Here is a 26783-nt window from a genome sequence, read left to right on the forward strand (position 1 = left end):
TTTTTGGGTGAACTATTCCTTTAACAATTTAAAGTTTTACCAAAAGATACATTATTTGTGCTTCGATCATAATGTTGCACAATAACAAGCAATACGCAAAATAAGAGAAGCTTAAATATACATTGAAAATCCACCAACAGTGTGTATGTGTAGCACACAAGAACGGAAATATCTGGATAACTTGACATGTGTCCAATGTGTACCTCATGTCTGACAGCACAAGTTACATGAAGACTGCTCTCTTTTCACAGAATCAGTGAAGACCATGTGAAGAGCCCATAAAGCCTTTTCTTAATGTGGAGCGACAGCTTAAGTCTTGAAGCAATCTAATCCTCTATGACAGCCTCTGATTGGTACATTCACTTCAGCTGCTGACTAGTTGTGACTGAGAACTACGGCTGATAGATTTAAATTACATTCGTTTTGACATGGTAACACTATTTCAAATGCTGCTTGGAAAGAGTCCTTCTTTGATTCTAATATATTCATACTAAAAGAGAGTTTGGAGTTCTTCACTTCACCCATGTGCCTTGACAATACATAAGTGCAAAAGGAAAAGCCCTCAGTCACAGATGCGTCCCTGCTCTCGCTGAGTAAATAGCGTTTGGCCCTCTGATGGAGATTATAAGACTAAACATGAAATTGTCTTACATAACACATTGTAGTTTCACTACAGATGATTTAGTGTCCATCCAGAGAGGAGCAGCTCTTGCGTAAGCGGCTCTGACCTCATGAGATTTACCCATCAGCCTTCATTGCTGAAGCAAAGGTATCCCCTGGGATTAGCGCTGGTTCTCTAACCCCACAACGAGACACTTCCACTGCACACGCATTAACCCTGACAACACACACCAACCAGTGAAATCAGTTACATGATATTAGTGCCGGGGCGGAGGCGGGACCTTGTACTTCCTGTGATGCCAAAGAAGTTAATTGTTCCTTGCAAGCAAAAGCTAAGTGCGGATGGCCTGGAAAGGGAAAAGTGTCTGAGTCAATCAACACTTCTTGCATTTGGTTCAATGTAAAAATAAGTATCATTTTAGTAACAAATTAAGAATTACGTCTTATATAAATTTAGATATGTGGTAGTGAAATAGAAATACTATTTTCCCGTAGTTGTGAGTAACAAAGAAATGGACTTTTTTATTTTTTACAAAATCCTTTTAATTTTTTTTAACAAATAATGCTTAAAATGTATACAATATGGCAAATGTACATGCCAGTGGTTCTCAACCTTTTTGCAAACAGACACTACTGTATAAATAGTTATTGAGGGGGGAAATAAAGAAATAGCATTAGTTGTTAAATTAAACTATTAATAGCCTATTATTTGTTTTATAATAATAATTCACTTGAATTATTTTAAGTCATCTTGTGCCCCCTTGGAAGTTTGCAGAAGTCTTCTAATGGGTCCCGGGTCCCATCTCCTTGATTGAGAACCACTGGTATATGCAAATCGACCAATCATATGCTTGTTTGTTCATTTAAAGAAGCTGACATGCTTCAATAACAATTTTAATGAAATGAACAGACAAAAAAATATCATAAGATCAAATCAGATAAAAAATCTTCTATAGAGGTAATAAAAATAAATATGACTTCAAAGGGGGAAAAAATCTTTTCTAATTTTTACTTTTAAGCAATTAATATTACTATTAATATTATTATTCTTTTTTTACAATGTATATAGAAGATAACAGATGTCCATGCCCTAAACATGTGGCAAAAGTATGAGCACTTGTGACCTTTAGCACAGAATCTTTTCAAGGTAAAAAAATACATATATATTATTGAAAAAAAAGAACAGTACAGTAAATTGCCCTAAAAAAGCTGCTGAGAAACTTAAATCACAATTTTAAATGGGGCAATAATTTATTTCAACTAATAAAAAATGAATGTTAAAAAAAATCACTTTCTTGTTTTAAAATGTATTTTGAAGTTAAATTAGATGTTTGTGACCTACTGTACAAATGTGGCAAAATTACTGTATGATCTTGCATTTGTGACTTTGGAAATGACTTTTACCATGTTTTCGTGGAAAACTGTAGCACAGTTGATTGATTTTGTGTAAAAAATACTGTATTAATGAAAACAACAACAAAAAAGTTACTTACTTTACGAACTTTGCATGAACGGCTAAGTTAGCCGTGCAAGATATTAAATGCACAACAGAATCCACTGTATATATTTATATTTTTTCCATTTTGGATCGTTGAAGAGCAGCAGGTGGCCCTAAAGACGACTGAAAGCACAAGCGAAGTCTGTGTGAAGCCGTCACTCTGGAGTCACTGTAACAGGATGGAGGGCTTTCAGTGTTCTTCAGTGAGGATGCACCTGAGTCCCGTTTGGCACGGTCTGCCTGCTCCACCTCCTCTGGCTCAGAAGCTTCCGACTCCTCTGCACTTTCAAGCGCACGTCAAACACCTCTTCTATGGCTTTCTTAAAACAGTGGAAATTGTAATCGATAAGTCCTGCATGAGCAAAGACAAGTGTAATTAGCCTGCGGCAGGAAAGTCATTCGACCCATTCTCAAATTGGATCACTGCATAAATGCCCTTTGAATTAAGATTGTGACACACATAACAAGAAATGTCATTTAGCTTTGAACATAAAATATTTATTAACACCTACATACAGATATACTTTGAAAGCTAGTGTAAAACAGACAGTTCCACTTGACGGGTGCCAACTAAGATTTTTGAACCCACAAATGATTAAATATTCATTTTGAACTGAAAAAAAAGAGAACCAGTTCCATAGCAATTTACCTTTTTAATATTGGAGTTAAATATTGAGTTCAGCTGAATATTGAGGGAAAATTTAATAAAATGTAATATTACTTTATGTCATCCAAGAACCCAGTGCAAATCTATGCTTTTGTAACATGCCTTGTTTTCCCTGCTGACTAACATGATTGCTCATGATACTCTCCCTAACCCCCTTAGTAATTCCTAGCATGAATATTTCAATCTTCATTAGCCTCCCAAGGATTCCACTAATTATCCCATTCTCTCATGTGAGAGCAGGTTCTTCTCTGACTGATTTAAGACAAATGTAGTGTAGCTGTAATTGCTAAAAACAGCTTGTAGGCAAAAGCTGATCTTTAGGTCTTTATTGTAGTCCCTATTGAATCCATATGTGCTGCATGATGATTATTAGGGGGAATTATTCATAGTTAACACATATTTTGATGCATGCTGTTTTTTTCTTTTAGCTTTCTTTTAGCTTTTTGTCAATTTTGTATACTAACAAACCTTAAAGTGTTGGTTACAAAAACCAATTGCCAAGTAAAGATTTTTTTACTCCATTAAACACATGCATTTACACTACTGTTTAAAAGTTTGTGCTCAATAATCTTCTACAGGTTTTTGAAGTCTCTTATGGTCACCAAAGCTTCATTTATTTGATCAAAAATAAAGAAAAAAACACTGTTAATGTAAAATAGTTTTAAATGTTATTATATTTTAAAATGCATTTTGTTACTGTAATGACAAAGCTGAATTTTCCACATCATTACTCTAGTTTTCAGTGTCACATGATTCCTCAGAAATCATTCTGATACGCTGATTAAATGCTCGAGAAATATTTATTTAATGTTGAAAACAGCAACAGTGAAAAATATTCCCAGGACTTTTTGATGAATAGAACATTTAAAAGAAGAGCATTTATTTGAAATGGTAATTTTTATAACAATGTCTTCACTGCCAGTTTCGATTAGTTTAATGCATCTTTGGTAAATAAAATTGTAATAATAATTTTAAAAAACTTTTCATCTTGAACAGTAGTATATAAAATATTAAACAAAATAATTTTAAAACTAGATGATTGAATCCAACATAGAGAAGTGCTGCAAGAGAAAACAGCTATTTTTATAATTGGACTTTAATAAAGTTACTGAGACTCTAAATAACACTTGAGACTACTTCTCAACAGCCCTGGAAAAAAGCAGATTTAAACAATAATATTCCACCAAACTCATTTGCTTGATGTCCAGAAAGCTCACCTTTCCTCTCAAAACTCTCTTCTCTGAGGAAACACACCAGGGCAAGGAATTTGGTGACCTCTTTTAGGTACATGACCGTAGTGTTGTTCAAGTGGATAATGGCCATGGATTCTTTATCATAAGGTGTTCCCACCTCATCTCCAGTCAACCTATATAAAAAAAATAACAACAATAAAAACGAAGAACACCCAAAAACACAACTCTCATCATGTCTTCCCTGTTCTCAGCAGACATATTATGCTTTTTTTGTACTTGTCCTTCAATTTGTATGATAAATGCACATAATGAAAGTGTGCCTGACAGGCAGCTTCCTCTGAGGATGAAGAGGAGCGTGAATTACTGCTCCATCTGGAAGACACTTTCCCAGTTCAGCTGAAGAACAGACTGGATGCAGCTGAAAAATCGTGCAGTGTGGAACAGATGTTGATTCATATCATAATTATCAAAATGAACAGATGCCCTGTCATAATCCCCCCCTTTTATAACCAAACAAATTTACGCTATTATGCATGGATGTTACAAATATATAAATATTTTCACACAAAAAAAGAAAGTACGGAAATATGATGAGCAAATTAAGTCAACATAATAAAGCATGTAATTTGAAGCTTCCTGAAACTGAGAACCCGAATCAATGTCAATATGATGAATAGGGAACTAATAAGCAACTTATTAATTTCAGTGAGTTACAAACAAGGCTTGCAGAAATTTATTCCACAGCACCTCACCAAATCTATATAAAAGCCATAGGCTATATATTAATGCACATTAAAATGCCGAAATGGGCTGAACTGACATGAACATCTTGTGCCTTAAAGGAATTCACCCAAAAAATAAACATCTTATGATTATTTACCCCCAAGCCATTCAAGATTTTGTAGAAAAATTTTCCAGGATTTTTTTCTCTCATCTAAAACAAAAGAACTGGGTTTAACATAGACCATTTTTGACTGTCCACAATCCATATTAAGCCAGTTTAAGTAATCCACATGACAGGCAAAGGTCTTTTATAGTGAAAATCAGTCATTTAAAAAAAATAAAACAAATTACGTATTTTTCGGACTATACTGTAAGTCACACCTGAGTATAAGTCGCATCAGTCTAAAAATACGTCATGATGAGGAAAAAAACATATATAAGTAGCACCTGACTATAAGTCGCATTTATTTAGAACCAAGAACCAAGAGAAAACATTACCGTCTACAGCTGCGAGAGGGCGCTCTATCTCTTCAGTGTAGACTACAGGAGCACTGAGCAGCATAGAGCGCCCTCTCGCGGCTGTAGACGGTAATGTTTTCTCTTGGTTTTTTTCTCTTGGTTCATTTCTCTTGGTTCATGCCAAATTAATTTTGATAAATAAGTCGCACCTGACTATAAGTCGTAGGACCAGCCAAACTATGAAATAAAGTGCGACTTATAGTCCGGAAAATACGGTACATACTTTTTAACTACAAATGATTGTCTTGGTCCAGCTCAGTTTAAGTGCAATGCACAAAGCTTACATGTCAAGCATCCTTCCCACTGTAAAACAGTTCAAAACAACTATGTTGAACAATTTTGAAGTTGGACGAGAAGAAGAGAGAGTTGGAGAACATTTTTGATGTTTGATATTTTTATAATAAGAAAATTCTCAATTTTGCATAAACTATTCCTTTAAACTCCATGCCTCTCAGTTACAGACTAATACGGCTACAGTTTGCAGGGTTAACTGTCCTGCCTGCTCTCCTATTCATCAGATAGTGATGAGGTGGCCCATCTGCTCTCGCAGGCCACCGAGAACTGACATATGTGGGGCCCTGGGTAAGGCCTGTGTTCCTTTACCTACCCAGACCACTGTGTCCCGTCAAATTCCAGGACAAATGGCGCTGGAGGTGCAACGCTCTGCCCTTCCAATGTGTACAGCCAGTGTTTACATATCCCCAAGTTATATGCTATTAAATTCACAAAAGATTCAATTCCATCCAACAACGGCTATAGGAAAACAAGGTTGTTGCATGTGGAGTGTTGTATTTTATTGTGTATTTTTATATTGGTTAATAAGGGAAAAAAAGGTCCCGTAGTTTAATGTGACTGTGGAGAGATTTCCATCCAGTGTCACTCACCCATAGATGCATGAGATGTCGATAACCACATCTATCATGTCACAACATAGTTCATAGGTCTGCATGTCCACCGGGCTGCTGTCGGTTGCTATGTAAATCTTACTGACCACATCAAAGAGAAAAGCCTTTTCAATCCCTGAATTCTGCAATGAGAGCACAGGACGGGGTTAGAGGTCAGCTGTTATTCTTAAGAAATGCAGCGGAACAATCTAAGAACACTTTGAAGTGGAAATGAATTACGCAACCAAGTAATCAACTGCATTGCAAGTACTGTTGTTAGAAAATGCATTTAATTCTATAAAAGCTGTTGAAAGCTTCTTCCCAAGTTATGTGACTCTTCCCATGTGACGTTTTTTTCCCCAAACATAACAGTAAAAAATTATATTCAGTTATATTTGTACTTTATACAAATTTAGATTTTACATTTACATTAACTGATTTAGATGTATTTATTAAAAATAAAGTTAAACAGTAACATTGTGAAATTATATTACTACTTTAAATTTTATTTATATATAAAAAAATATTTTTTTCCTGTGATTTTAAGCATCATTACTCCAGTTTTCAGTGTCACATTATCGTTCAGAAATCATTCTAATACACTGATTTGGTGCTGAAGAAACATTTCTTATTATTCTTAATGTTGAATACAGTGAGAACAGTAAAAAACGCTTAATATTTTTGTGGAAAACATGATTTTATTTCAGGATTTGTTGATGAATAGAAAGCTCAGCATTTATTTGAAATAGAATATTTTTATTTACTCTAGCTTTTGATTCATTTAATGTGTCCTTATTGAGTAAAAGTGTTTATTCTTTTAAAAATATATCTAAATATTGTTACAGGACACAGATCAAGGGTCAATCTGAATGAAATCAGAAAATGCACTGAATGCAGGATGGTTAAGAGATTTCATTATTCATAATAATAAATCTATAGATTGCTCAGTTGTTGTACTGATGTAGCAGTCTTTTTATCCTGTCAAATTACCCTCTGCTGCCACCAACTGGCGAATTTAAAAAACCGCTGAAGAATTTCTGAGTCTGCTAAATGTAATTGCTTTCCTGATCAACATTAAAATACAACATGAGCACCATAAAATTATATTATGTCGGAAAGATATAATAATAAATAATAATGGGTTCTGTGATCATCATATTATTTCCATTACACCTCACTGCAAGCGGCACTTCACAGGCCAGTGCTAATGTACCTATGCTAAGGGTTGATTATGACAGATATAACAGACAGAAAATCATGCTTTCTGGTTATGCTTGTTTCCATCAAATATATAATATCTTTTAACATGTTAATTTGTTTGATAGTGAAAACTATTTGCAAGTTATTTATAATTAGTGCACCACTCTTTTAAATTTTAAAGATAACTTTCCATGCATCATCGACTGTAACCATTGATGTCTTAATCATACGTTTCATTACCTCTGCTCAAAAATATATCAATTACTAGAAATAGTTACGTTCTACATGATCATTCATTGAGCAAGAACATAATTAATTCAACACTAAGCACTGATCAGAGATTCACTTTGGTTATCCATGATGAAAATAAGATAGGAAGAGGTGCATGGGCCACACAGTGAACTAAAAGATGTTCATCTACTCACAGATATGAAAATGTTGAGCAGATTCTCAAGGGTGGGAAGTTGAGGGATGAGTTTCTGCACGACTTTACTGAAGGCCTCAAAGATTGAATGATCATAGATGCTTGTCAAGTAGAAGCTGAAAGAAATAATGCATTTCACATCGCAAATCCAACTTCTGATGATTTCAAAAATGCCACGTAATATCTGATCTGTTATTATGATACCAACCTTAAGTGTATTCTTTCTAAACCAGCATCGGCTAGATCGTCATTGGCTCGTTTGTGTATGTCCCTCTGTTTCTCAATCTTGTGGTCATCTGAAAGGCCGTCCACCTTGTGGATGAAGACCTCGAAGTTGATGTCAGGATTGACCTTGTAGGCTCTTGTCACGGTGAGGTGAAGTCTACTCAATGCCTCCACGTAATCATCCTGCACAGTAACACGTTTGTAGTGTATTTTTAGAAAACAAACAGACAGACAGACAGATAGATATTTCACCTGAGAGTCTATGACAAAGATGAGAGCCCCTGTGCCACGAAATATCATCTCATAGTCGAATGTGGGGTCGAAGAAATCAATCTGACCAGGGAAGTCCCAGATTTGGAAGCTGACAAAGGAACTGTTGGAAACGTCCTCCCGACAAATCTTATTAGTGCTCTCCAGGAAGAGAGTCTCGTTGGGTGACATCTTGTGGAACACAACTTTCTGAATGGAAGACTTGCCACTTCTCCTCAGGCCCATGAGCAGGATCCGAGGTTTCACCTCACTGCTGAACGGATCACTGAAGCCCAGCACTGTACAAGAGCCAAACACAGAAACACCGCTTGTGAATCTTAAATCATCATAAATACATAAGCCACATTTGGTTAATGATGAACCACGCCCAGGATTCAAACAAAACTAAACCGAGCCCATGAACTGCTGGTGACATTCATTTGAATACTTTAGTAATATTATATTTAATAAAACACATTTATTTCTTGGTAATACAAATTTGACAGTAAAGAACTGAGCTTGATTTGAACAACATTTACTTAGTAACAGTAACGTGCAAAACTAGATTTTTTTATGGAAATTGTATATATTCTACTCTTATTAAATGGACTATTATTTTTTCTATAAAATGATTATAAAAGAAGCACCTTTTGCTTGCGTTATGTGTGATTCAAGGCACTTTGTGGCTTTTCTTTCCTCATACATACAACATGATTTGATTTCTTGATGATTTGTTATTTTATAATAATAATTTTATCATCTCAAAATATGAAGCAAAAAAGTGGAAATGAAATGACTAACAAGTCAGTAAGTGCTCCTCTAATGCCATCTACTGGTAACAATGGTAATAACTTTTTATAATTGTTTAAAATGTGTAATAATTCTGACTGGATCCATATACACAGTCAGGTTAAGGCGATTTGTAGTGATGTGTTGTCATCTCCATGTGGTCCTATTTGATATTGCAGCTTATATATATATATATATATATATATATATATATATATATATATATATATATATATATATATATATATATTCTGTCTCTCTTTGATGTATGTCAAATGCTAAATGTACTGACAATAGCGGTACACAATAACACCTAATTAACATGCCGTCATCAGCCGACAAAGGTTATTAATTACTTTAGTCAGTGTGCTGCAGATTTTGACAAAACAGTCAGATGTGAAGTTCCTCACCTGAAAAGAAAAATCATGCATTCGAATGAATAATAACTAGTCTAAAAGTTATGAAAGTACACCTAATTTTAATAGAAGAGTTGCATGAGGACTCTCTAAACGGAAAAGCTCTGATGTTTACGTGTTTACGATGTTTACGAAACGTCATAAAGGAGGTTTTAGAATAACTCATTTTTAATGACATTTTTATTTGATTTCAAAACAGCATCATTCTGCATCATTACACATACTTTAACATCTAAAAGAGGTGTCAAACCGCCAATAATATAGGCTTGTGACAAGTTTATACACTCCTAATTAATTAGACATGTAGCAAAGTGAAAAGAGAAATGGCATACTCATCCCATCAGTCTGAATCATATTACATGAGAGCATGAGTGTGGAGTTGTGGGCAAATCCTCTCGTGGCATTCCACTCCTTCATATCACATGCTGCAGCTGATTTGAAGACTGTGACCTTGCTAGCTCTCAGCTGAGGAATCTCAACTGCGTTTGGTGAGACTGAAGGACACTTCTAGTCTCAAAATACAGTCTCAGGAATCCTGCAGTGTTTATCGAAGTGTCCAACTGTGTAACACATAGTGTTTGTTGAATTGGTAGACAAATGTAAAAACAAGTGAAGAAAAACGTCCGCTGACTGTGCTGATGATTACAGTTTGCATCTAATGTTGTGTAGAAACAATGAGGTGTAAGCAATGCCTTAAAAACATATGCATCTACCTGCTTTCCATAAGGTGAAGCTTAATGGTATTATGATCAAATATCCAAAAAAAAAAAAAAAAATGTAAAAGCCAACAATTGAGAAACCAAATGTGTTCACTCTTATTAATAAAACCATTGTAAGCATTTTTATAGTATTTCCTACTACCAATTTCCAAAGTACTAGTTACTATGGTTTGTCGGTACTTTAAAAGCCATAATTGTTTTCAAGACGCTATATTATTTTATGATACTGGAGCTGGCTGATGCCAAGCTAGCAAAGTTTTACTGTACCATGATTAATATCATGCCAAATTTTCCACCAAAACACCTTAGCGTTACTTTTAAATCAATAATACATTTTTAGGGGTTCTCAATTATTCATTAATGACATTGGCGGACATCTAATTACAATAGTTTATTAAAAAATCCATCATGAATATTTACCAAGCAGAGTTTACACCAACAAGTTTAAATTATTTAAATTATTGGCGACACTTTCAAAACCATAATAAATTTATATAAGATGTCACAGAGTGGAAGCTTATATAATTTATTGGAATATTTACTTTTTAATGACTTTGCTGGCTATGAAGTTACTACAAGTTAGTAACAAATTAAACTGACATTTAAGAGGGAACCACTGTTACATTGGTAATTGTTTTGTTATAGCGTTACACTTAGCGCTCGTTCAGAAACACGTAAAATATACACGAGCCCTTATTTCTGGGTGATAAATGAATACTGCCATCTAACCTCCTTCTTCACAGCCGCAGTCTCCGTCCTCGAATGTGTCGAAATCATCATCGTCATCAAAATAATCGAACAACAGCGCTTCGTTTTCTCCGTCCACTCCGTTATATTTACGTTCGCTTGTCATTCTCCGAGTTTGAGAAGTTTAATCTGAGGAGGCAGACTTTTCTACATTGTCACCTGATATGGCCAAGCCATGGTGAACTTTCACCTCCCCCTCGCTCTCCAGCTCTGTGACACACACACAGCAGCAGCCCGCCAGGAATCAGAGACTATTCTTCACTACCATCACAGAATGAAGAGCTGCAAGAACTTTGTGAGGAGACGGAGACGGAGAGGAGAAGACGCCTCCCTGTCCCTTCCCAAAAACAACAGGCTTTGCATAGATTCCCACAAACAACTGTGGATCTCGGGAGATGTAGTCTTTTCTCCACATAAGGGACACACTTAGAGAATTTATAATGCATATAATATGCATGCTTTTAATAACTTCTTGTTCTGTTATATATATATTCTTATAGCCTATGTGAAATGTAAATAATTTATAGCCTAGTAGCATAATAGTAACACAATATTTTACTTACACCATAATAATGCTGTAATGCAAATATAATAGATATCCACCACTCTAACAAAATACTAATAATTCAATATAAATAACTGACAACAATAATGACAATAATATTTAGCTTTTTAAATTATTATTATTATATACACATTTATTGAATTGCTATTTAATTGTTTAATCAATGTTCTATGACCTTGTATGGCTCTAAACTAAATATTTTATTTATTTCAAATGTTGATTTCGTGGCCAGTCGACAGACGGCGCTGTAAGTGCTGTGATGTATCACTCAATAACTATTTATAGAGAATAATAAAAGTACGTTTATGAGAGACGAGTGTTATTGTCTCTTTATGTTCACCGCTGCAAAAATTGTATAATAAATATTCTTGATTTTATGATTTTCTAGTTTACCTCTCGTTCTTTTGGGTGCAAACCTACAGTCTCAAACTTTATTATTGTAGGCTACATACTTTGTACAGATGCTCCAATAGGCCTTATACAACCAAATAAGGGAACATTCGATCCATTGCCGAATATGGAAATAAACACAATTGCACACTCTTCTGATTCCTCAGGGTCATAACTCGTCTATTGAACTTACAGAGGATTAACTGGCTCTTTTTTACAGCTAATATTTTGACAAATGCTTAAGTTACTCTTGTCAGACAGCTTTTAACTTTGAAAATCACTTACAGTAGGTTACTGTTAGGCTGTATACATTAAAGAACAGGTATAAGGTATATAACATTGTTACACACTTTACAGTGACTCCAGTTTGAACTCCAGCCCATCTTCTCTTGTGGTTATTGTGGTCTCACAGGATTTGACCTGCTGTGATACCTCAGCTTCCGTACAGACACAAAGCCAGCAGACTGCCTGCTCGTGTGGCTAATTTCCTCTGGGACAGCAGGCGGTGAGCGTGGTTAGGTGGTGTAGTACAGATGTTTAGCGTGTGCATATGCGAACTCTGCACTTTTACTCCAGCCACTGACGCTGTGGAACCCATCTGACCCAACAGAAACTCTAAAAAGGTATTTATGAATTGTATTATTATGATCATCATTCTTTGATTACCTTATTATTTGAAATGTAAAAAAATAAACATTTCCAAACATTTTTGTAAAGCCCACAATATATGTACACATTAAGTAAACCAGTTCTTAGCAGATGCTGCTTCAGTTTAAGCTTTGAGATCAGCTGATCATATAAAACAAAGATCAGCTTAGAAATGATCCATGAGGCTCGAGCTATAAGCAGAAAGACTGCAATAGCAGGAGCCTTTCATCTGTACTGATTATAATTTTCCTATAAAATAGATACAGTAAAAGGACTACAATATATGCTGAAACAATGCATGATTTGCATTGATTTATTAAAATTTCAAATGGAAGCAGAATAAAAATAATAATCAGAATAGTACAGTATTAAACTACGAAAATGACAAAATTTTAAGTTGAATATTTATTATTATTATTTTGAGGTATTATAGTGTCTGGAGGGCATTTCTCTGGTTACGCTCCTTAAATGACCAGAGATTGAACTTCTTGTTAATTATTTTATGATTTCTAACATGGATTCAGCAATCTGGCCTTCATACACATTTCATTCTCGTGTTATTTTAAAACAAATCTTAATTTCCCTGTGGACTGAGTAATTCATGAATCCGTATGATTAATGCGGCCTTGATAACAAACTATATGAGCAAAACACACTCACTCAGAAATGCTGTACTCTTGTGATTGCATGCAACATTTCCACCCACATTAAACTCTCAGATGTTGCATTTACATACTTCACGATGACTTCAAATCAGATACATTGGCATTAGAAGGTGTCATGTTGAGAGTTGATTGCTTTATTCTAGGATTTGTGAGAGGCTGAAGACATTGACATCTCTCTCTCCTTTTCATCCAGACTTAATCTGTTTGTTTTATCGTTTAAGATTTGTATAAACAATTTATTTACCTCCAAGTTTTGTGTTCTTTTCAACATGTGAATGCTATATTATGCTTCCCTCAAACATCTGGTTTAATTTGCTTAAAGGAACAGATTTAGAGAAATATAAAGTAACATTACATCACTTCAATGGATCCTCTGCAGTAAATGTAAGTGAAGAACACTAATGAAAATTAATGCTCACAAAATGTTGGCAGTTTAATTCAGTATATGATCAAGCAGAGACTTCTGTAAGTATGATTGTGGGTTTAAAACAACAAACTGAAGAAAATATGATTTAATTCTATTTTGTGAGCTACTTCCAATATGGACAATTTCAGAGCAGTCTTATAACTTAAAGAATTTTGAATATTTAAGTACAAATGTTGCTTGAGTGCAGCAAAACATTAATAATTCATGAGCTAGACTAGGTTATAAGCACCAATTATTTCATGAACTGTTGAGCAACAAGCAACATTATGATTTATTTTTATATTTAACTAAAAGAGACACCAGAGCTATTCTCCATCTGTCCTACCATGACCCCGCTGTAGCTTTTAGGACTCTCATCTTGCTAAAACCATGAGATCAAACTCTGCAACTCTTCAACTCTTCATGTGTATATTGTTTAATGCATATATTTTTACGCCGTTTTCAGCGATCCCTCTAATGCTTCACTGTGGTTGTATGCAGTTAAAATCACTCTTCAATGAGAGAATGAGATCATCACATGCTTTTTTCTGACCAATTCAACAAAATGCTGATTTATGAGAGTGGTACAAAAACCATTTTGATTTTGACATTAATTAAAGAAAGTGTTATTATACACTTTAATAGCATTTATTTATATTTTGAATACATTTTTATTTTTATATTTTCTTTAAATATGATTTAGTTTTCGTTTTAGTAATTACCTTTTGCCATTTGTTTTATATTTAGCTTCAGTTAATTTTTATTTTGGTTTTAGTTATTTTAATATTTAAATTAATTTCAGTTCTAATTTTTCACATACTGTATGTATTTTCGTTTATCATTTTTTATCATTTTATTTCAGCTGTTCAGTTTGTAACATTTTTCAAATAGTTTTACTTTGAGTAAGTTACTACCTTTTTTATTTTACAATAACAAAACTGACCAGAGACCATTAGAATATTTCTTAAATCTTTTTTAATGTTTATTTGATCAAACATTTAAAATAAAAATCTCAGACCATAACTTAATGCAGATTAAAAAAAAATGTGAAGCCATCTCTGCCCTCATCCAAGGAGGCTGTGCACTTGATCTACAAGACAAGGTCCGTTCATTTGCAATCAATAAATCATCCTTTATTTCATCATGAAAATTAATAACAGAACTGTTGCAATTTAAACGAATCAAGACTGAAGTATCTTGTTAGCTGTAAATAAACCTGTCAGATGTAAAAATCCTGACTACTGTGGGAATGAGTCAGTTTTTTAAATGAAAAACTCAATTGCTATAGAATCTGATTTTCAGGAAGGAAACACTGCTTTGCGTGAGGTATCATGGCATGGCTTCAGTACTTGTGTAAGGCTATTGGTCAAAGCTGGAGCCAGTGTCCAAGTGAAGAACAAAGTAAGTTAATATTTTCCATTTACTTTAAGATTAAATCAGATTTTAATCAGAATTTCTATTTAAAAATGTACATTTTCTTGGTTTTCTTTAGAGACCCCGTCAAATAATTTGAAAAGCAAAAATTTCCATCCTATGTTTATGGATTTAATTTTAAAACAGGACGCTCAAAAGCCATCAAATTAAAATGTTATTAATATTTACAAATATTTTTAGGGGTTTTCCATTTAGACAACATAAGGAACTTCTGCTAACACAAATGTACCAAAACAAGTAGCAAAGCACATTTCCACCAATCAGCTTTCAGGTTATGGTTTGTTTAGTTATAGCAGGATTTGCTCTTTGATAGTCAGCTGATAGTATAGGCAAGGGAAATTCTCATTCTACAGAATATTTCAGTGTACAGAAAAATAAATCTATATGTCCATGTTCATTCCCCCCCCCCAAAAAAAGTCATTAAAAAATTATATATATATATATATATATATATATATATATATATATATATATATATATATATATATATAAACTGGAGATGTTCAATTAAATTTCAAAAATCTCTTTTGGTGAATTCTGATGAATGATTATTATGCAATCAGTTTCAGTTCTAATATTTAAACTGTATTCATATTTTATTTTTAAAGGCAGGAAACACACCTCTCCATCTAGCATGTCAGAATGGACATTCCCAGAGCGCTCGAGTTCTAATACAAGGTGGAGCGATGCCTGATAGCAAAAACAATGCAAATGCACTCTTCTAAAATCATTACAATCTATTTTAAATGATTATATTAATTGCAAAGTGAAAGTAAAAAGTTCAACTATAAATACTGAAAATATTATTTCCTTCCAGGCAGGTGACACTTGTTTACACATTGCTGCACGCTCAACAAACCATAAGAAACTGGCATACAATGAAAAATTGAGAGACAAATGAACAAACAATTAATGGTCTGCTTTGAACCACTAGATTGTAGTTTACATTACAGTAACTTCTTCTGTTAATTGCATCTACAATTACAGCTACAGCAGGTCATAGTCTTATGGAAAATCAACATATTTTACAGATAGGAGACACTGCGCTCCATGTCGCTGCTGCCCTAAATCACAAGAAAACTGTCAGTCTGTTACTGGAAGCTGGAGCTGATGCAAACATCAGAAACAATGTAAGTCGTGTAATCTCATGAAATGCCTGAATCTCTTTATGATTGAGTTATAATGGGGTGGGGATGGGGTTATAACAGAGCCGCTCAAACTGAGCTGTAAATAGCTTTGGGTGACAGCATCTGCTAAATGACAATTTATTTACACGCTGAATCTATCAACAGACTGGCCACACTGCGCTTGATAAAGCCCGAGACAACAACAACCGAGATTTGACTATACTTCTAGCAAAATCTAATCAGGTAAGTTATGTTATTACATTCAAAGATTTTCAATTTCGAACCAGTTCTTTGTCCTGTTAGACATGCTCTTTATAACAGAGCGTTTTATGATTACTTGAATAACTTCTGACTCAGTCATCTCTACTAAGTGAACCAGTTGATTAATAAATAATGACTCACTCATAAAGGCAGTTCCTTAATTAGTTCCTAAATGAACGAATCAGTTTTAATGCTTTAATGGCTCATATAGGCGGTCCATTTCTAAATGATTCAGTGTTTAGGAATTAATCGGTTGGCAAATGATTCAAATGATTCATTCATAAGATGCAAGAAGATGCAGGAGATGCAAGATGCGAGCTAAATGGTCAAATGAATGCAAAAATATGCTGTTCTGTGTGAACGGAACATAACTAGTTTCAAGGACCAGAACAAATGTATTAACCAACATATCTGCAGGAAATACTGCACATCCATTTATTCACCACACATACTTTCACACTACACAGTACACCCTGGACTTCATTTCCCATAAACCCCTGCCAAGGAACTCATAAAGATCAACTGTGACTTGAGCTTGTTCACAAAGATCAACTGTGACTTGTCTTGACTCATGAAGTTTAACTATGTGGTTTTACTTGACACTATGTGGTTTTACTTGACACATGGGGTTTAATGGTGACTTGACCTGACTCCGGATGGTCGGAGGTGACTTGAATGGACCTTGATTCTGGAAGATCAACGGGGACCTGAATTGACTTTAGTATCTTCCAGAGTCATGTCAGGACCCCGTCGAGTCACCTCTGATTGTCCGGAGTCAGGAAAAAGGTCAAGTCACAGTTGATCTTTATGAGTTCCTTGGCAGGGGTTTATGGGAAATGAAGTCCAGGGTGTACTGTGTACTATGAAAGTCTGTGCGGTAAATAAACAGATATGCAGTGACCGGATCATGACACTTTTCTTGTGAATATATTTATTTCACCAAAATACACGGAAAAAGACGTGCTCTCGGATGGTGTAGTTTTTTTTTCTTTTCGTTTTGTCATTTTTGTTCACATTTTAATTTTAGTTCATTTTAATTAACATTATTATAAATGAAATGTAATTTAGTTTTTGTCATTTTTATTAGTTTTTTAATGTCTGTTTAGATTATGATTTTGTTTTTTTAATAAAAATATATAAAAGGTATTGTTAAATATTGATTAATAAAAATATATAAAAATAAGAAATGTTGCTTTGGCATATATCTCAAATTTAAAAGAAGGAAGATTTTTTTGTTGGTGGTGGTTTAAGTTATTGCCATGTACCCTTGCTGTGTGGTTACAGCATCTACCGGCAGGAGCTAAATGAAAAATCCTAACCATCCAAACTTCGATCTTTATTTCATCAACAGCTTCTCATAACTCAAGTTGTATGTCCCTGCTCAGTTGCAGAGGTTTGCTCGTGGAAAGACAGTGAGAAAAATAAGAGATGTCTTGGGGACCCAGAGAAGAACTCAGTCCCTCCCCAGAGTTCATTCCTCCCGACAGAAGGTGGAAAATTCAGATAAGATTCACGCATGCAGAATGACATCTGTGCTATCGCAGATTCATTGTTTGTAATATGATTGGGGTCTAGGGGCCAGTAAGAAAATGTCACATGACTACTGAGCTTCCATAACCCTAAAAGAGATCAGAGGTCATGTGATTGCTTTCGTCTAAATATCTCTCTCATGCCAAGCACTCCCATCATTGTGCAGGACTGTGCTGAAGTGGCAGAAGACACAAACGACTGTGATCAAGAGCATCACAGGATACATCCTGAACAGAACACAGCAACTTTGAGCCCTGGCACAGGGAGAAAGATCAGGAGCCCAAGAATAAAGGTGGCGATATTACATCCAAATGAATAATAACTAACATTATTATATACTTCAATTTAATACTACATACCAATATACCATGATGCAGTGATATGGTTGTATGGTGATATGGTCTTGTATATTTTCGATAGATGGTTTATTTTGCAATAATGACATGCTGACTGTACATTCTTTTGCGTATTAGATGACATAAACAAATAAACATGAACTATTGATTTATTATTTTACTATTAATAAAATTAATCTTAATAACATTGATATTAAAATGTTTTACTGATTGTTAAATAAATTTCAGAGTGCAATATATTATCTTATATTCACTGTAAAAGGTAAAGAAACATTTATTTTAATCATATTATATGTTCGTCTTATTTATTTAGATGTTATCACATTTTTAGGTGACAATTTTAAATGATCCTAGAAGGTTTATTTTGCAATAATAAAATGCTGACTGTACATTATTCTGCTTATTATGTTGCTTTATAACAAAAAAATAAACATGAGCTATTTTAACTATTTTAACTATTTTAATATTTAAAAAATCTTAATGAATCTTAAGTTTACTATTAAAACTAAATCGAAAAAAAACTTTTTTTTAATCATCTTAATCATTGCTTTTATTGATATAACCTAATATAATAAGGTAGACTCATTATTATTATTATTATTATTATTATTATTATTATTATTATTATTTTGTCTTAAATAAAAAGTTCATTAGATGTTATCACATTTTCATCAATTCACATGAGAATTTATTTTCTGCATGAGATGAACAGCAGACTTGGCAGAATAGAGCAAAAAAAGAAGCATCAGGTACTTTTCCTTTACAACCCTCTATATTTAGAAATTAAAAATACTTTTTTAATGTTTGGTGTATTTTTACAAAAAAATTTCTATAAAATGTCTCTTATGCTTACAAAAGCTGCATTTATTTGATCAAAAATACAGTAAAAATAGTAATATTGTAAAATGTTATTACAAGTTAAAATAACTGTATTCTATTTTAATATGTTCTAAAATGTAATTTATTCCTGTAATGGCAAAGCTGAATTTTCAACAGCCATAAATTATTTGAAATGTTTAGGTCATAATTAGATTATTTGAAATATAAATCTTTTGTAAAATTATTATTGATTTTAGTTTACTACCACTTTTGAACAAATTAATGCATTCTTGTTGAATCAAAGTAGTAATATAAAAAAAAGGAAAAGAAAATCTTACTGACTCTGAACTTTTGAACAGAAGTGTAATATAAATCATATATGAGATTATTATTTTTTTTTTATTTGTCATTCTTTGAATTGGAATGAAAATATGCCTTTCAAAATGTATGAAAATAAGAATAAATAACTTACGAATATTAGTTAACTCAGAAGGAGAAAGACTTGATCACGGTTGGTTTTGATGCATGGCTCTTTATTGTAGATTTCTTGGTGAATCAATTAGAAAAACAATTCCAAAACACTGAAAATGTGGGTATTAGAGACAAACATCTCTTTATGTTCAGATTAAAGTTCTTTAGAAACTCATGCAGGAGCGTGTGTCGGCTGAGACGATGGAGTGTCATTATCGAATCAATCAGAGGGCCACCCTGTAACGCATAGAGGATGAGAGAAAACAGGTACAATACCTTAAGAGAAGAGATGCTCTACAATTGCATCAGTCTAGACATGATTGATCAAACTTATATTGCTGTTTTAATCTTTCATGCAGGAAGCTGCTAGCAGTGCTGTGAAAAACTGGTGCATGTCTAAGATTCAGGATCTTGAAGTGCAAATGCCTGCAGAGACACAATACTACAAACTTCTGCGGTCTCCATCGGTGGATCACTCTCTGGTGGACTCAGACCTCGCGGGTCTCCCGCTGCTGTCGCCTCATCTCTGAGGAAAGCTCCAGCTCGCTGGCCACCTATGTCAATATGTTACCCAGCCCAGAAGCAGATCATAACAATGATGTAAAAAGTCTTGAATTTTGGGGATGCACTTGGAAGGACATACTTTGAGATGAAGTTGAATGGTTCTTCAGTTTTTTTAAATCAGTGTCATTAATTACAGTAAAAATATCTAAACACTCATAAAGCAAGATATACTTTTAACCGGAAAATAAATAAATACAGTCAATTTCATTTATTCATGCTTGCTTTAAGCATTAAACTAAGCATTTTATTTATTATTTTGAGAAGTTTTTTTTGTGTGTTTTTAATACTCTAAAACTAAATATAAAATATGAAATGAATATTTGAGAGTATATGACTCTAAACAATCAAAAAATAAACACTTATCTTTTGTTTCATTAAAATACATTTCTTTATTCAAACAGATGATTAATCGTAACCTGTCAGCTCCTTCAATGGTCAAACACAAACCTCTTTCCCGGAAGCTGGGGGGCTGATGACCCCAAGTGGCACAGAGCACAAGTGCAGGAGGTTGATGTCTCAAAGTCAAGGATGAACTGTTCGATAGCACTGCCAGCAGCAGTCTGTCCACATCCAGCAAGTGTTACACACAGCGTTTCTTTGAGATGGTCTCCACACAGCTGGAATGCTGGTATGAGAGGAAGATCCAGGAAGCAGAAAAGAAAGCCATGCAGGACAGAGCCAGTCTACTGGAGAAGATCAACACACTGGAAGAAGAGCTACAGAAGCTTCGCACTAACACTAATACAAACTCTTGACACATGCGGCACTTTCCCCATATACCTGGATTCCACCTAATATGAAAGTCATGGAATTACAAATGAGACTGGAGCTTTGTAAACACTGAGTGAGCTTACAGTAGTTTTATTGTACTGTAAAACACAGGGATGCAAAACTATTTTAAGATGTATAAGACTCCAAATCAAAGTTTAATTTTGACAGTGGCATGCAGGAATCATTATATGTAGGTGGTGGTTATGCTAACGGTAACTAACTACAACAGTGCTCTATTAGCCTACTGAGTACAGTACTCCTTTGCTCAATGTCAAGTCATCCAGAAATGGAAATTGTTATCATTTACTCGCCATCTTGTCTTTCAAACAGGGTTGAGAAAGATTCAGAATCAAAGAAGTGCTTCCTTTCAATGAGCTGGAATGTGAACTGAATTGGCCACAAGTTCAATTGGAATTTGAATCGGAAAGACAGGAAGAGGAACGTGCAGAATCGCGGTTCAAAGAAATGTAATTGCTGTTCCATCATTGTGAAATATATAAAGTAGATACTTTGTTTTCTATAGTACAAATGAAAATAAATGAAGACTAGTCTATCAACGAAATAAATAAATAAAATAAAAAAATTTCAGCTGACATCAAAAGAATAAATGTATTTTATATATATTAAAATAGAAAAGTATATTATACAGTTTGGGATGCATTATGGTAAGTAAAAATTACAGAATTTAAAATTTTTATATTTGTATAAAATATTACTTTCAGTAATTAAATTATCTTCACTGTTTGTAAAGACTGAAATATTCTGAATTAAATTGTAATGAAATGCTTTTCAGTCAGTCAAGATTAATAGTAGACTTTTTATAATCCTAGATAGAATTACCTTAAATAACATAGTACTTGTTAATATAAAATGAATGTCGCTATAATATATTGTTTGAGTCTTCAGTATCTGCACATACAAAATGTAATTAAAAGGTTTTAATTAAATTGCATCTATAGTAGTTTAACTTGAGAATGAAGAGAACTGTTTAAAATGCATGCCATAATGCAGTATGTTTTGGTTTTGATTTATGATACAATAAAGAATTCATGCGATACGTGTAAAAGCTATAAATGTTTGATGAGTCAAATGTTTAACACTCATGACCATGATCTCTGCTGCACAGCATCCTGCAAGAGTCAGATGCATGATTATCCTATATACAGTGTCAGATTTGATAGTATCTTTTCATAAAGAATTCATATCTTTTCCACTAAATTATTCATGATCATGTTCACCACAAAGTTGAAGTCAAAAACTATCTAATACCTTGAGACTCAAGTACGAGGCTAAAATAATTAACAACAACAAAAAAAGACCCTCAAAGTCTAACATTATCATAGATGTTTTCAAGGTATCGCTATTAACGCTCTGTTCTTTACCCTGTTCACACCCTAAACCACTTCTCGGTAAACATCCGCAGGCGTGCTGGAATCTCATTATCTCAAAACAGTCAGATCAGGGCTGCACGAGTCTGTATTGATTGAAATGGATCAGAGTGAAATAATCTATAAGCATGGCGGTCGTCCATCCCACCGCCTCCATCCACCCCTAACAACAAAATATTTGTAACACTGCAACAAAAACAAAAGGCTGTTGCATTATTACATATTTTAATATTTAGATATTTGCAGTGATTTTTGAATAATATTTAAATTGCCAATAAATAAATACAAATAACGAAACAAAAGTAAAATATAAAAACAACCAAACACTTTCATTCCCAGTTATTCAAACAGGGAACATCCATTATCAGATAGCATTATCACTTCAGTCTACTCTAGCGCGAGTTTAAGCACTCTAAAAAAAAACTTCAGAAATAATAAATGAAGTTGCCTACATTATGAAATCTCTTACCGTATGTATCTCAGCACTTTGTTGTTTATGAGAGAATTCGCGAGATTGCAGAGTTCGGTTTTCTAGCCCGTGCACAGAACAAAACTCCGGGGTTTCAGCGATGACTTATCTGGACGCCTCTGATTGGCCGATGCATTCATAAGCTCAACAGAATCGTGTGTGATTGGTTACAACGCAAACGCAGTGAAAACACGTAAAAAAGGAAATTTGATGCTACATGGCCAGGTTCACACAGCAGGAGAATACTGTTTTTAGTCCTGTGTGTTCATTAGTTAATTTCTGGATTGACAGCCATTGTAGAACTGAACTCACACTCATACATTTTTAGGGACTGGAACCATTCTGGACAAGTTCTTGTCACATACTCCTTTTCCACCATGGCAGTTTGAGTGCTGGTTCAGAGCCAGAGCTTAGTTTTAAATCGGTTCTTTGTCTTTTGATACCCAAAGCACCAGCTCTGAACCAGGAAAAGTGGTTCATTAGCAACAAAATATCGCTGGTCTAGAAGTAAAAATGGTTTACAACTGTAAAAACTGCATCAGGGGCTGGGGGCGATGTTATTTTGACAAACAAGACGAACAGAAACTTTTGACCGCCGTTTTTGAAGCACGCTAAACACAATGGACATGATTAAGCAAAAACAACAGTGATCCGAGAAGGAACCAAGCTGCTTTCTTGCACTCTGGTCCTCTACAGAAGTCCAGAGTAAATTAGAGGGAGCTTCACACACGAAACCAGTGTTGCACCAAATTTAACGTGAGATGGCTGCAGCGGGGTTCGACAGGAACATTGAACAGATTAGCTACAAATATAAAAAAAACTGAAGGAAGAGTGCAGGGACCAAAATACGGACCCATTCACAATGGTGGGAAATGGTTTATTTGGGGACAATGACCATGTAGTAGGTTTCAGCACATAGCCTATGACTTTTGCACTACAATTTTACCTAGTTGCAATACCCAACAACCTGTTCCTCAAAAATTCAGTGCACATTTTGGCCCTGATCAAGGCAATTAGACACAATGAACCACCGCAGAATAATGACCAATAGATGGTTTTCTGCCTTTTGTGTGGTACCATATGAACTCATTATGTAATGCAACGTCCCTGATGTGACTTTTGGCATTTGCAGTTCAAGCTTCTGCAAGGGAAAATCAAATCAATCTCCCATTGACTCTGTCAGCATGTGATGGAAAGCTAATTAAAGGCCCTGAGGGATGGCTGGTCATTTTATGAAGCATGTAGTGTGATCGGTGAGATGATCCAGTTGTGCAGTGCCTGAAAGGTTCGGCTAGGGACGAATCAGGATAACAAAATCACGTGCGTATGCTGACTGGTGGATCATGGCTTGCCCCCCCCAACCCCCTTTCAATACAAAACCATGTTTTATAAATCAATCGCTATTGGATTTATAGGGTTAATGCACAATACTGTGAAAATACGCTTGTAATGAGATTTGTGCCATATAAAACTAGAAAAAAGTACATGCTAAACAAATCACTGCGGTATTGATGGATTGAGTTTAGGAGGGGGGCATGATGCAATCGACTGCAAGGTCTTTCATTTGACATTGAGTGCTCGCAAACGTAAACAACATGGAAAGCTTCGGCAAAAACTCAAAGGGAAACAAAGGAAAACGGTGAAATAGAGTTGATAAAATTGATATGGTTCATTTTGTTCGAGGTGCAGGGTTAGATATCCTTTATTGAAATCTCTATCTAACAGATGTGCACAATGCAGTTAGGAGCTATGAAACTGGGCTTTAATTGACTAGCATTATAGATTACACAAAAGATTAATGGTTAAATAGGGTGGATATACATGCTTACAAAAGTTTGAAACCCATTTTCTGTTCGAGCCAATATGTAGTTGGGTTTGCAAGAAAATGGCTCATTAGAGAAAAATATCATGACATTTTGTGTGGCAGAATATACTGTATTGACTGTATAGGGGACATTTGGTTGGTTGGCATCGCGAGCAACTTTTTATGTGTGTGTGGGTGCTGTTTTTTAGCAATTGCTTGATAAGATCTGCCATGGGGCATTGTCCTGTCAGTTCCTGATCAATTTCTACATCCTGTGAACTCGCTGCATGCGACAACTGTGGGGAGCATTCACTGTCGCCGACATTATGTGGAGAGACCGGCTGCGTTTTAATGTGCAAACTCCATGGCTGTAAAATGAAGAAATGATTTTCCTTGTTTGGGAAAACATGACTGTTTATATACTAAGGAAACAAGACAGCAAATCTCACTGAAACGTAAGTTCATGTTAGTTTGGTTCTGTGGAAAAAGCTTTGACTGGCTATGGACTATTATTTGGGCAAAATTACATACAAGCAGTTTGTTGATAGATGTGCATGACTTTCTAGACTTGGAATTTATGCTTTTTTGTTTGCCGAATCCATGCAAAAAGCCTTATGCATGATGGCTAATGTATAAATGCGAAAAAAGAAAAGAATAAACCAACTTGAACAGTAGTCTAAACTCCTATTTTTTTGTCTTAAACTAAGCACGGACATGTGGCGGTGAAGATGGGGGACTGGAACTTGTTGGGGAGCATTTTAGAGGAGGTCCATATCCACTCCACCATCGTGGGTAAAATATGGCTGACCATCCTGTTCATATTCCGGATGCTGGTTCTCGGCGTGGCGGCTGAGGACGTTTGGGTGGACGAACAGAGTGAGTTCATCTGCAACACGGACCAGCCGGGATGCAAGAACGTCTGCTACGACCAGGCGTTCCCAATATCGCTAATTCGCTTCTGGGTACTGCAGATCATTTTTGTTTCCTCACCTTCACTGGTATACATGGGACATGCTCTGTACCGGCTGAGGGCTTTGGAGAAAGAACGGCACAAGAGGAAAATCCAGCTGAGAGCTGAACTGGAAGAGATGGAAGCCCTCTTGGAGGAGCACAAGAAGTTGGAGAAGGAACTGAGGAAACTAGAAGATCAAAAGAAAATTAGTAAGGCTCCTCTGAGGGGCTCCTTGCTGCGTACATATATAATTCATATCCTTACCAGATCAGTGGTAGAAGTGGCATTCATTGTTGGGCAGTATATCTTATATGGGATTGGACTGGATCCTTTGTACAAGTGTGAGAGGGTGCCTTGCCCGAACAGCGTGGACTGTTATGTCTCCAGGCCGACGGAGAAGACCATCTTCATGGTTTTCATGATTGTCATCGGAGGGGTTTCGCTGTTCCTGAACCTCTTGGAAATATCCCACTTGGGGGTGAAAAAAATTAAACAGACTCTAAGAGGACTCCAGTTTGTTGAGGACAAAAGTCTTTGCAAACCCAAGCACTCGACCATTCAGCAACTGTGTGTTATGACGAATATGTCCCCCCACAAAAACCCCCAGTTGAAAACGTTTATCCAACAGGGGCAAATGGACCCTCCACTGTTCCTAACCAGTGCTTGTGTCGGCTCGAGCAACGACATGCTACAGTACAACAGTTTCACCGCAGCCACCCTTCCAGTGTCCTGCATAACCCAGCAGCCCCGGCAAATGCGGCAACCAAGCCAGGGAATGATCCATGAACTGCACTCCCAAGGGTCCATGGAGTTACTAGAGGACCGGGAAAACCGCGGCCAGCGTCTAGAGAGCAGTAACGGCTCAGAGAGGGATGTTATGCCTTTTAACTCGGGTCATCTGGGTCCTGAGGTTCATACAGAAATACCAGCCTGCCTTCGCAACGTTCTGCACAGGCCCAGTCGTGTGCCAGAACTGGGGGACGATGCTGGGGAGTCTTCAGAGAGCGACTTCTGTCAACCTAACAGGAAAGCCAGTTTTATGGTCCGTATGCCCTCGGACAGCTTTTCTGGCAGTCCATCCTGTCCCTCCACAAGGAGTTCAGAGTCCGAGCTGGGCTCCCTCAATGACCTGCCAATGAACCCACCACCAGGGGGAGGAAGACGGATGTCTATGGCAAGTAGACACAAATGACATCCAGCTACTAAACTGGTCATATAGAGGCTTTCATAGGCTTCTTTATCCAAAATGAAATTTTGGAACAGAAAAATGTATTTATTTCTAGATCAGA

At 35.4% G+C, this 26783-nt stretch overlaps 2 protein-coding genes and 1 pseudogene across 6 annotated transcripts; 2 read left to right on the forward strand and 1 right to left on the reverse strand.

Annotated features, from left to right (window-relative positions):
- On the reverse strand, window positions 1-11215 carry LOC113060724 (ras-related GTP-binding protein D-like). Of its 5 annotated transcripts, none has more exons than XM_026229872.1 (8): window positions 10857-11008; window positions 9768-9968; window positions 8207-8502; window positions 7938-8137; window positions 7731-7845; window positions 6106-6248; window positions 4004-4152; window positions 1-2471 (listed from the first exon to the last, which is right to left on the reverse strand). In XM_026229872.1, the coding sequence occupies exons 2-8, from the start codon at window positions 9823-9825 to the stop codon at window positions 2320-2322; spliced, it is 1113 nt and encodes a 370-aa protein (XP_026085657.1). In that variant the 5' UTR covers window positions 9826-9968; window positions 10857-11008; the 3' UTR covers window positions 1-2319. The 5 variants fall into 5 exon arrangements, with proteins under 5 accessions (XP_026085657.1, XP_026085656.1, XP_026085658.1 ...); XM_026229871.1 differs by having other exon boundaries at window positions 9741-9968; XM_026229873.1 differs by lacking the exon at window positions 10857-11008 and adding an exon at window positions 9349-9402 and having other exon boundaries at window positions 9741-9850.
- A 4732-nt stretch (window positions 11216-15947) lies between these two features.
- Window positions 15948-21464, forward strand: LOC113060305 (ankyrin repeat domain-containing protein 6-like; annotated as a pseudogene).
- Window positions 21465-25270: 3806 nt separating this feature from the next.
- On the forward strand, window positions 25271-26783 carry LOC113060716 (gap junction alpha-10 protein-like). The gene has a single exon (XM_026229855.1). The coding sequence runs from the start codon at window positions 25271-25273 to the stop codon at window positions 26684-26686; it is 1416 nt and encodes a 471-aa protein (XP_026085640.1). The 3' UTR covers window positions 26687-26783.

This window comes from Carassius auratus, chromosome 42 (genome assembly GCF_003368295.1).
Source record: "Carassius auratus strain Wakin chromosome 42, ASM336829v1, whole genome shotgun sequence".
In the NCBI taxonomy this organism is placed as follows: domain Eukaryota; kingdom Metazoa; phylum Chordata; class Actinopteri; order Cypriniformes; family Cyprinidae; genus Carassius; species Carassius auratus.

Excerpts from the sequence above, each read along its gene's own strand:
- LOC113060724 (XM_026229870.1), bottom strand. The coding sequence starts at position 10,980 with ATGACAAGCGAACGTAAATATAACGGAGTGGACGGAGAAAACGAAGCG. Across the intron at positions 8,503-10,856 it reads CTGCGGCTGTGAAGAAGGAG|TGCTGGGCTTCAGTGATCCG; the intron begins GTTAGATGGCAG and ends GCTCTTGTACAG. Across the intron at positions 6,249-7,730 it reads TGCTCAACATTTTCATATCT|AATTCAGGGATTGAAAAGGC; the intron begins GTGAGTAGATGA and ends CTCTCATTGCAG.
- LOC113060716 (XM_026229855.1), top strand. The coding sequence starts at position 25,271 with ATGGGGGACTGGAACTTGTTGGGGAGCATTTTAGAGGAGGTCCATATC.